This window comes from Takifugu flavidus, chromosome 11 (assembly GCF_003711565.1).
Source record: "Takifugu flavidus isolate HTHZ2018 chromosome 11, ASM371156v2, whole genome shotgun sequence".
NCBI classification, from domain to species: domain Eukaryota; kingdom Metazoa; phylum Chordata; class Actinopteri; order Tetraodontiformes; family Tetraodontidae; genus Takifugu; species Takifugu flavidus.
In genome coordinates, this window is record NC_079530.1 from 676,374 (window position 1) to 687,026 (window position 10,653).

General features: G+C 51.7%; 1 protein-coding gene and 1 long non-coding RNA gene across 2 annotated transcripts in view; one reads left to right on the forward strand and one right to left on the reverse strand.

The window, feature by feature from the left end:
- The window catches only part of slc18a2 (solute carrier family 18 member 2), a 22,550-nt gene extending 12,256 nt beyond the window's left edge, over positions 1–10,294 (forward strand). Inside the window, exons 9-15 of the mRNA XM_057047611.1 lie at positions 3,724–3,819; positions 5,316–5,394; positions 7,693–7,744; positions 7,897–7,960; positions 8,050–8,169; positions 8,352–8,485; positions 9,418–10,294. Of these exons, the coding sequence (XP_056903591.1) occupies positions 3,724–3,819; positions 5,316–5,394; positions 7,693–7,744; positions 7,897–7,960; positions 8,050–8,169; positions 8,352–8,485; positions 9,418–9,525 (653 nt within the window). The 3' untranslated portion in view covers positions 9,526–10,294. The remainder of the gene's footprint in view (positions 1–3,723; positions 3,820–5,315; positions 5,395–7,692; positions 7,745–7,896; positions 7,961–8,049; positions 8,170–8,351; positions 8,486–9,417) is intronic.
- On the reverse strand, positions 7,498–9,418 carry LOC130533881 (uncharacterized). The gene is made up of 3 exons (XR_008952698.1): positions 8,333–9,418; positions 8,021–8,226; positions 7,498–7,835 (listed from the first exon to the last, which is right to left on the reverse strand). It is a non-coding gene; the product is annotated as an uncharacterized LOC130533881 (long non-coding RNA).
- Positions 10,295–10,653: the final 359 nt, after the last annotated feature.

The following is a 10,653-nucleotide window of genomic DNA, read 5'->3' on the forward strand; positions in this document are numbered from 1 at the left end:
AATGAGTAGAACATGGTGGACAGCAGGACGTGTCAATGTGTAGAACATGGTGGACAGCAGCAGGACGTGTCAGTGAGTAGAACATGGTGGACAGCAGGACGTGTCAATGTGTGTAGAACATGGTGGACAGCAGGACGTGTCAATGAGTAGAACATGGTGGACAGCAGGACGTGTCAATGTGTAGAACATGGTGGACAGCAGGACGTGTCAGTGAGTAGAACATGGTGGACAGCAGGACATGTCAATGTGTAGAACATGGTGGACAGCAGGACGTGTCAATGTGTAGAACATGGTGGACAGCAGGACGTGTCAGTGAGTAGAACATGGTGGACAGCAGGACGTGTCAATGAGTAGAACATGGTGGACAGCAGGACGTGTCAATGAGTAGAACATGGTGGACAGCAGGACGTGTCAATGTGTTGAACATGGTGGACAGCAGGACGTGTCAGTGAGTAGAACATGGTGGACAGCAGGACGTGTCAATGTGTAGAACATGGTGGACAGCAGGACGTGTCAATGAGTAGAACATGGTGGACAGCAGGACGTGTCAATGTGTAGAACATGGTGGACAGCAGGACGTGTCAATGAGTAGAACATGGTGGACAGCAGGACGTGTCAATGTGTAGAACATGGTGGACAGCAGGACGTGTCAGTGAGTAGAACATGGTGGACAGCAGGACGTGTCAATGTGTAGAACATGGTGGACAGCAGGACGTGTCAATGAGTAGAACATGGTGGACAGCAGGACGTGTCAATGTGTAGAACATGGTGGACAGCAGGACGTGTCAGTGAGTAGAACATGGTGGACAGCGGGACATGTCAATGTGTAGAACATGGTGGACAGCAGGACGTGTCAATGTGTAGAACATGGTGGACAGCAGGACGTGTCAGTGAGTAGAACATGGTGGACAGCAGGACGTGTCAATGAGTAGAACATGGTGGACAGCAGGACGTGTCAGTGAGTTAGAACATGGTGGACAGCAGGACTTGTCAATGAGTAGAACATGGTGGACAGCGGGACGTGTCAGTGAGTAGAACATGGTGGACAGCGGGACGTGTCAGTGAGTAGAACATGGTGGACAGCGGGACGTGTCAGTGAGTAAACATGGTGGACAGCGGGACGTGTCAATGAGTAGAACATGGTGGACAGCGGGACGTGTCAGTGAGTAGAACATGGTGGACAGCGGGACGTGTCAATGAGTAGAACATGGTGACAGCGGGACGTGTCAATGAGTAGAACATGGTGGACAGCGGGACGTGTCAATGAGTAGAACATGGTGGACAGCGGGACGTGTCAGTGAGTAGAACATGGTGGACAGCGGGACGTGTCAATGAGTAGAACATGGTGGACAGCGGGACGTGTCAATGAGTAGAACATGGTGGACAGCGATGTGTCAATGAGTAGAAGATGATGGACAGCAGGACGTGTCAATGAGTAGAACATGGTGGACAGCGGGACGTGTCAGTGAGTAGAACATGGTGGACAGCGGGACGTGTCAGTGAGTAGAACATGGTGGACAGCAGGACGTGTCAATGAGTAGAACATGGTGGACAGCGGGACGTGTCAATGAGTAGAACATGGTGGACAGCAGGATGTGTCAATGAGTAGAAGATGATGGACAGCAGGACGTGTCAATGAGTAGAAGATGATGGACAGCGGGACCTGTCAATGAGTAGAACATGGTGGACAGCAGGTACAGATGACACTTGTCATGTTGGATGTTTGGCTCTTTATGCTCGTGGTGGCTAACGGAGGATTGTCACTTTGAAAAAACAAACAACAAATTGTAACCACAGGAGCATCAAGGCAACAACCAGGCAGTTTGACCACGGTGGTGGTTGTTGATCAGAGTTAGACTTGGTCCAGCGTCTCTAGTCGGGAATTATTTTAGATTTGGAAAAGAAACTCGATGCTTTTGTTTCGTGTTTCTTTTGGTCATTGTTCAACTTTATTGTATTTGGAGCCCAAAATCCCCAACGTTGTTGCCTCAGAGGTAAGGATGGGCGATACCACACTTTTGGGATTCGATACGATACCGATACTTTTTCTTGTATTTTCATCGATACCGATACCGTTCATTTCTTACTGGCAATTTTTGTCAGTCAAAATATTATTACATTTAAGACAAATCACAAGACAAATACAGACCATTTATATACGATTTATTATGGTCAATTGATTACTAGGATTTCCTGATCCTTTAAACCTGCATAAGACAGTTGTTCCATGAGAAAATTAACTAGAATAATGTCTGACACCATCACACCTTTAGTGCACTTGAGGTGTGTCATCACACTTTACTGAGTCTCAGATTGCTGTTCAAAAGTATCATATTCACATTTTCTGCTTTAAGACGATTGCGGCTCTGCCTTTTGCTGACTGTCGGCTCGGCGGGCGATGTTGCACGTTGATGCTCATTCGCTGTCTCCTGTCACGTGACACGGGCCAGCTCAATACGCCGCCAGGTACAGGGGTGTCCCGGCACATATTCATTTAAGTAACTAATCTAAAACGGCAGAAAGTGATGCATACACCCCCAATTTTCTTTTTTTAAGTTAGTATTGATATTTATAAAAGAAAATCGATACCAAATGAGTAGCTTGTGAGTATCGATATATCGATACCACGGAATCGATCCGCCCATCCTTACTCAGAGGCTTACTCAGAGTAGACTACAGTAGAGTAGACTACAGTAGAGTAGAGTAGAGTAGAGTAGACTACAGTAGAGTAGAGCAGAGTAGAGTAGACTACAGTAGAGTAGAGTAGACTACAGTAGAGTAGAGCAGAGCAGAGTAGAGTAGAGTAGAGCAGAGTAGAGCAGAGTAGACTACAGTATAGTAGAGTAGACTACAGTAGAGTAAAACAGAGTAGACTACAGTAGAGTAGAGCAGAGTAGAGTAGACTACAGTAGAGTAGAGTAGAGTAGAGCAGAGTAGACTACAGTATAGTAGAGTAGACTACAGTAGAGTAAAACAGAGTAGACTACAGTAGAGTAGAGCAGAGTAGAGTAGACTACAGTAGAGCAGAGTAGAGCAGAGTAGACTACAGTAGAGTAGAGCAGAGTACAGTAGAGTAGAGTAGACTACAGTAGAGTAGACTACAGTAGAGTAGAGCAGAGTAGACTACAGTAGAGTAGAGTACAGTAGAGTAGACTACCTTAGAGTAGACTACAGTAGAGTAGAGCAGAGTAGAGTAGAGTACAGTAGAGTACAGTAGAGTAGACTACCTTAGAGTAGACTACAGCAGAGTAGACTACAGTAGAGTAGAGCAGAGTAGAGTAGAGTAGACTACAGTAGAGCAGAGTAGACTACAGTAGAGTAGACTACAGTAGAGTAGAGCAGAGCAGAGTAGAGTAGACTACAGTAGAGCAGAGTAGACTACAGTAGAGTACAGTAGAGTACAGTAGAGTAGACTACAGTAGAGTAGAGCAGAGTAGAGTAGAGTACAGTAGAGTAGACTACCTTAGAGTAGACTACCTTAGAGTAGACTACAGCAGAGTAGACTACAGTAGAGTAGAACGATGTCTGAACAGCCTGTTGACAACGGCTGAGACTGAAGGTAGAACATTGTAGCGTTTCTATGTGGCAGCTGTGAGGAGAACATCGGTGGTAGGTGCTGATTGTCCAGAGAGCAGCAATGACAGCTGGACCGTAGGAATGGCTGGGAATGATTCCTGTTGTCCTTGTTGTTGTTAATAGTTGTGTCTCCCTCTTCCCCCATAGGTGCCATCTGTTTTGGAAATATGGCGATTGCCATGATGGAGCCAACGTTGCCGATCTGGATGATGGAGACCATGTGTGCAGAGAAGTGGCAGCTCGGTACCAGACCCTCTCACCCTACCCGACTGTGTTCACGCTGAGCTGCTACAGACGGTCGCTGCTACACCCTCGATAAAGATGCTACAACTTACACAGTTCTGATGACATCATCACAAGCCTTTATTGTTTCTACTTACGAATAATTAGAATTTGTAGCAGTAGATGTGACCTTGGATATGAAGATGTTACACCGTGGGGCTGGTCATCGTCCATGGCAACCTGCTAGATAGTGAGACCCTCAAGAGAAGGATGGTAGGTTAGGGACTGTGGATCATTGTGGATGAAGGAGGCTGCAGGTAGGAGAAGCACCAGGAGTCCTTCAGCAGTCTACAAGTTGGTAGGAAGCTCCTCCTGCAACAGTTGTGTGTAATCAGCTGTTTTAGGAGCCTGCCCATTAGAGCCTTTGTGCAGCAGGAGATGGGTTTACATTTTGTTTAATGTTGGGCTTGAAGGATCTCACTTAATCAACTTTAAGTTCTAAAGGTGGAACCAGAGGTTGAAGGATTCCCTAGGACTCGGGCTTCTGAATGAATCATATAAACTGGATTTGTGGTTCTTTCTTAGCCATTAAACAATCCAAAAAACAGCACAACTACAGACAGAACAGCAGAGGGGGCTGCAGCACCCCCTGTCGGCAGGAGATGATAGTTAAAGTGCCGGCACTAGTTTTTGTTTTTTTTGGAGAGGAGAGGGTAAAGGAAAGTGACCGTGACTCCAGGGCTGGTCCAAGTTCTGAGCCATGAGGAGCGCCACCAACATGAGGAAACAAGCTTAGACTGGAATCCTTCCCAGAACTAGTCAGAACTAGTGTGGAAAAGGTCCATTCACCAGTTAAAGACCGGTTCCTGGTTCCTAGCTGGTCTAGTTACCTAGTTTTCAACATCTCCTTTGTGAAGAGTTTTGAAGGTCTAAACTGTCACGTTAGTTCTTCATCTCAACTGGCTCTGACTCCGACTATGATGTGTTCAAAGGTCAGCAAATATGAAGAGCTGAAGGGGAGGAGGCCCAGCGGTTGCTCACGGACTGGTTTAGTGGTTTCGGTGGTGGTGACCGGTGACTTGGTGAACTAAAAAGAGCAGTTTAGCTCCAGATGGAAGATAGTTCAGGAAGAGAGTGATGAAAGCCAGGCGGTAAAGACAGCCTCTAAATCAGACATGGCCGTTATTAGCAGGTCCAGAAACAGTGTTGACATCACTTCCTGTCATGTGACCCTCTCCGTTGAGCCTGTTAATGTTTTACAGACTAGAGAAGGTAGCTTTGGCTGAGCAGGCGTCCCTCAGGACGGAGGGACAGACTGTGGGTTGGCCTGTTTGCTCCTGCTGCTGCTCTTATTACTTTGCTTCAGCATCAGCTCAGTCAGATAAAAGAGCAGAGATGAGTGAAAACAGGATATGAGCTCAACACGCACGTCGGCGCCGCCACAATGGAGCAGCACCAGCTGCTGATACTCATCTGCTTCTCATATGTCCTCTCTTCTCCGTCCGTCTGTGGTCCAGGTGTTGCCTTCTTACCAGCCTCCCTCTCCTACCTTATTGGAACGTACATCATCGGCAAATTGGCCCACAGGATCGGGAGGTGGGGAAAGAACTGATCCTTATCTCTCTCTCATATCTGCTTCCGCTCCTCTAAATGAGTTTTCACCAGTTTCCTCAGGCTGCCTTTATTGGACCTGACAAACACTCCGTGGTGGTACCTCCCGCCACCTCAGGAGGGGTGGAGGGATGGATGGAGGGATGGAGGGATGGATGGGTGGAGGGATGGATGGAGGGGTGGAGGGGTGGATGGAGGGGTGGGTGGAGAGGTGGAGGGGTGGATGGAGGGGTGGATGGAGGGGTGGAGGGGTGGAGGGATGGAGGGGTGGAGGGATGGATGGGTGGAGAGGTGGAGGGGTGGAGAGGTGGAGAGGTGGAGAGGTGGATGGAGGGGTGGAGAGGTGGGTGGAGGGGTGGATGGGTGGAGGGGTGGAGGGATGGAGAGGTGGATGGAGGGGGGGTGGGTGGAGGGGTGGGTGGAGGGGTGGGTGGAGAGGTGGAGGGGTGGAGAGGTGGATGGGGGGTGGAGGGGTGGAGAGTGGTGGAGGGGTGGAGGGATGGGGGTGGAGAGGGGGAGGGATGGAGAGGTGGAGAGGTGGAGGGATGGATGGGTGGAGAGGTGGGTGGAGGGGTGGAGGTGGAGGGGTGGAGAGGTGGAGGGGTGGAGAGGTGGAGGGATGGAGAGGTGGAGGGATGGAGGGGTGGAGAGGTGGAGGGGTGGAGAGGTGGAGGAGGGGTGGAGGGATGGATGGGTGGAGGGGTGGAGAGGTGGAGAGGGGATGGAGGGGTGGAGAGGGAGGGGTGGAGGGGTGAGAGGTGGAGGGATGGGTGGAGAGGTGGGGGGTGGAGAGGTGGGGGGTGGAGAGGTGGAGAGGTGGAGGATGGAGGGGTGGATGGAGGGGTGGAGGGGTGGATGGGTGGAGGGGTGGAGGGGTGGATGGAGGGGGGGAGGGATGGAGGGATGGAGGTGGAGAGGTGGAGGGATGGAGGTGGAGAGGTGGAGGGATGGAGGGGGTGGAGGGGTGGGTGGAGAGGTGGGTGGAGGGGTGGATGGAGGGATGGAGGGGTGGATGGAGGGGTGGAGAGGTGGGGTGGAGAGGTGGAGGAGGGGTGGAGGGAGGATGGGTGGAGAGGTGGATGGAGGGGGGTGGAGGGATGGAGGGGGGAGAGGTGGAGGGATGGATGGGTGGAGAGGTGGATGGATGGATGGGTGGAGAGGTGGAGGGATGGAGAGGTGGAGAGGTGGAGGGATGGATGGGTGGAGAGGTGGATGGAGGGGTGGAGAGGTGGATGGAGGGGTGGAGAGGTGGAGGGATGGAGAGGTGGAGAGGTGGAGGGATGGAGGGGTGGAGAGGTGGAGGGGTGGAGAGGTGGAGGGATGGAGGGGTGGAGAGGTGGAGGGGTGGAGAGGTGGAGGGATGGAGGGGTGGAGAGGTGGAGGGATGGAGAGGTGGAGGGATGGATGGGTGGAGAGGTGGATGGATGGATGGGTGGAGAGGTGGATGGATGGATGGGTGGAGAGGTGGAGGGATGGAGAGGTGGAGAGGTGGAGGGATGGATGGGTGGAGAGGTGGATGGAGGGGTGGAGAGGTGGAGGGAGGAGGGGTGGAGAGGTGGAGGGATGGAGAGGTGGAGGGAGGAGGGGTGGAGAGGTGGAGGGGTGGAGAGGTGGAGGGATGGAGAGGGTGGAGGGGTGGAGGGGTGGAGAGGTGGAGGGATGGAGGGGTGGAGGGGGAGGGATGGAGGGGGGAGAGGTGGAGAGGTGGAGAGGTGGAGGGGTGGAGAGGTGGAGGGATGGAGGGGTGGAGAGGGGTGGAGAGGTGGAGAGGGGATGGAGGGGGGAGAGGTGGAGGGGTGGAGAGGTGGAGGGGTGGAGAGGTGGATGGAGAGGTGGAGGGGTGGAGAGGTGGAGGGGTGGAGAGGTGGAGAGGTGGATGGAGGGGTCCTGACCCTGACCCTGACCCTGATCCTGTCCCTGTCCTGACCCTGACCCTGACCCTGTCCCTGTCCCTGTCCCTGTCCCTGTCCCTGTCCCTGTCCCTGACCCTGACCCTGATCCTGATCCTGATCCTGATCCTGTCCCTGTCCCTGACCCTGACCCTGATCCTGATCCTGATCCTGTCCCTGTCCCTGTCCCTGTCCCTGTCCCTGACCCTGACCCTGATCCTGATCCTGATCCTGATCCTGATCCTGTCCCTGTCCCTGTCCCTGTCCCTGACCCTGACCCTGACCCTGACCCTGATCCTGATCCTGATCCTGATCCTGACCCTGACCCTGACCCTGACCCTGATCCTCTCTGGGCCTGTGTAGTCTGGTAACCGGTCCCCTCTGGTTCCTCCAGGTGGCTCTGTGCTCTGGTCGGGATGACGTTGGTGGGAATAAGCGTCATCTGTGTGAGTATCAGCTGAAGGTCTGGAGCATTATCGTGTTGATCAAAAACAAGTTTGATCTGGTTTGATCGTCTTCATATGTGTTGGAATCCTCCTGAAGAGACAAAGATGAAAATGACTGTAAGTGTTTGTTTGTTTGTTTGTTTGTTCCGTAGGTTCCATTTGCCACAAGCATCTACGGTCTGATTCTGCCCAACTTTGGTGTTGGTTTTGCTATCGGTAATTTATCCGTGCATTCGCTATCACTCACCAACAAATGTGTTATAAATGTGTTATTACCGCGTTATTATTGCGTGTTGCTGCTGCAGGCATGGTGGACTCCTCCATGATGCCTATTATGGGCTATCTTGTGGACCTACGTCACGTGTCCGTGTATGGAAGCGTCTATGCCATCGCTGACGTGGCCTTCTGCATGGGATTCGCCTTCGGTGAGTCGGAAGCAGACGCACGAATCCTGAAGAAACCGCTTCTGTTCTTACTGTGATCTACTCCACCAGGACACACACACACACACATATAATCACCTTAGCCTCATCAAACTGATGCTAAGTACCGTTAGCATTATCATAGTCCTCATGACGCGGCTGTGACCTGTCCTCCGCTGCTTTAGGTCCATCGATCGGAGGGTCCATCGCTGAGAACATCGGCTTCCCCTGGGTGATGGCCATCATTGGGATCATGGACATTCTGTTTGCTCCTCTTTGCATCTTCCTCAGGAATCCGCCAGCTCAAGAAGAAAAAGTTGTAAGTCACAAGCTTAAAACCAGCGGCTCGGTTCCTCCACACACACATGTGCAGGATGTTTCCTGGCCTGGTTCGGCAGGTTGGAGGGCAGGTTTATCACATTTACCTACAACTCCTGATCTTTCCAGACCTTCTACATCCAACATCAAATATATGTTTCATGGCTACTCTGTGAACCAGACGGCCTGAATGGTCCTCGTGCTCCTGACGCACAGCTAGCATCAGCCTCTTTAGCATCAGCCTCTTTAGCATCAGCCTCTTTAGGTCACACCTGAGTGGTGGCGATTCCAGCTCAGAAGCTAGTATCAGGGTTCTGGAGTAGAACTGGGAGCCAGGTCAGGGGTAAACTGGGTATTGGGGTCATGCGAGTTCTTGACTCCAAAAGGCCAAATGTAATCCCACGATGCAGGTTTATTGTGAGGTCCAGAGCTGGTTCTTGTTAAGGCTAGTAAGTTCTGTGGTTGTTCTGGCACAAGGCTACACAGGAGCAGCTCAGAGGCTAGCAGGCCTGAGGCAGACCAGAGTTGAGGCAAGCTTGGATCAGGTTGGAGGCTAGTCAGGCTAATCCAAGAGAAGCTCAGCTGTCTTGACATTATCAACCATCACTGGAGCTGACAGTGTGCTAGCAGGCCTCTAGCTAACTGCTACCACAACTCTGGAGCAGACAGGAGACCAGGTGGTCCAGAGCTTGAACAGGTGCATTTATTCTGGACTTGCAGAACTTGGAGTTGCAAATGTCCTCTGAGTCGGGTCGACACTGCAGAAAAACCAGGTGAAAGTCAAAGATCACAGGTGGACCTGGATCCTGTTGATGGACTACATGGCCCTGCATGACGCCGCGGTTCAACAGCAGTGTCCAAGAGGCCGAACCAGCCGGGCTCCGGGAGGCCCACGGTCCCCTAGAAACCTTTCACACGCTCTTGTCTCTACAGGCCATTTTGATGGACTCCAACTGCTCCATGAAGACCAGGTCCTACTCTACCCAGGACCCGCTCTACCAGCGGGACAGCCTGGATCAGGACGCTGAGGGATTTGATTAAGCGGGCGTGGATTCGCTGCGTCGGCGAAGCCTTCAGGAAGGACCAGCACGAAGAAGTCATGTTTTAATGTGAATGTCCCTCGTTACTGTTCGTGTCCTCGCAGCAGCTTCTCTGGAGATGTTTGGAGCCTTATTCAGTAGACACGTGTGAGTGAACACGCTGTAGGTGGTGGAAGAATGTCCTGCTCGGAACCTAGATCACTTCCTGTGACGCCCATCAGATCTCCCTCGCTGTGTCAGTGACGCTGTGTGTCCAGCTTGGTGTGTAACTTCGTAGTGTAACTGTCAGGTGTGTCCACAAGTTGCTGTGTGTTAAAAATGGAGGAACATTTGTCGCCTCTTGTTCTTATTTACATCGACAGAGGGAAAATCTGCTGGCAGGCAGCTACGCGGGGGGCGGGGCATGGGGCGGGGCATGTCGGTGGGGGGGGGGCTCTTCTCACACACACACAACTCGTGTGTGTAGCAACAATCGCAGTTGTTGGTGGAGCTCAGCAGGTTTCATCCACACACAGAAATGATCATTCTAGATCTGCACTAGGAAAGTGCCCCCCCCCCCACACAGTGCACTGCTGTGTGTGTGTGTGTGTGTGTGTGTGTGTTTGTGTGTGTGTGAGAAAGAGAGAGAGAGAGTTTATTTTGGTGCAAGTTTGATGTGACATGCCCGTGGAAGCCACTAATGATATTACACAGTTATTACAGCCTTATATGTGTCCCTGTTGGGTTGTTTATTTTTAGGTTTTGGTTTGAATAAATTGGTTGAAAGCAGAGATTTGGAATCGATGTTGATTCAAAAAGAACGAAAGAAGGTTTCTTGAAATGATTTTCTTCACTTCTTTGGATGAACGTTATAAACGATGTTTTCTCGACACGTTGAGATCATCTGGAAGGCTCGGCTATGCTAGGCTACGCTAGGCTACATCGTAACATCCTGGAAAAGTGGCCGTCTGAGCGCGTTGTTGCTTAGCAACAGCACGAATCTTCGGGAATCAACGCTGTTTCTAGCCAGACATGCGTTGCTGTTTGGATCTGAAACTACAGGTGAAGAGGCAGCGCCGGTACCGTTGTGGCGGCCTGGACTGATGTCCCCCATCAGCAGGCTGGACCCGCCTCTTACCGGCTGGACCCG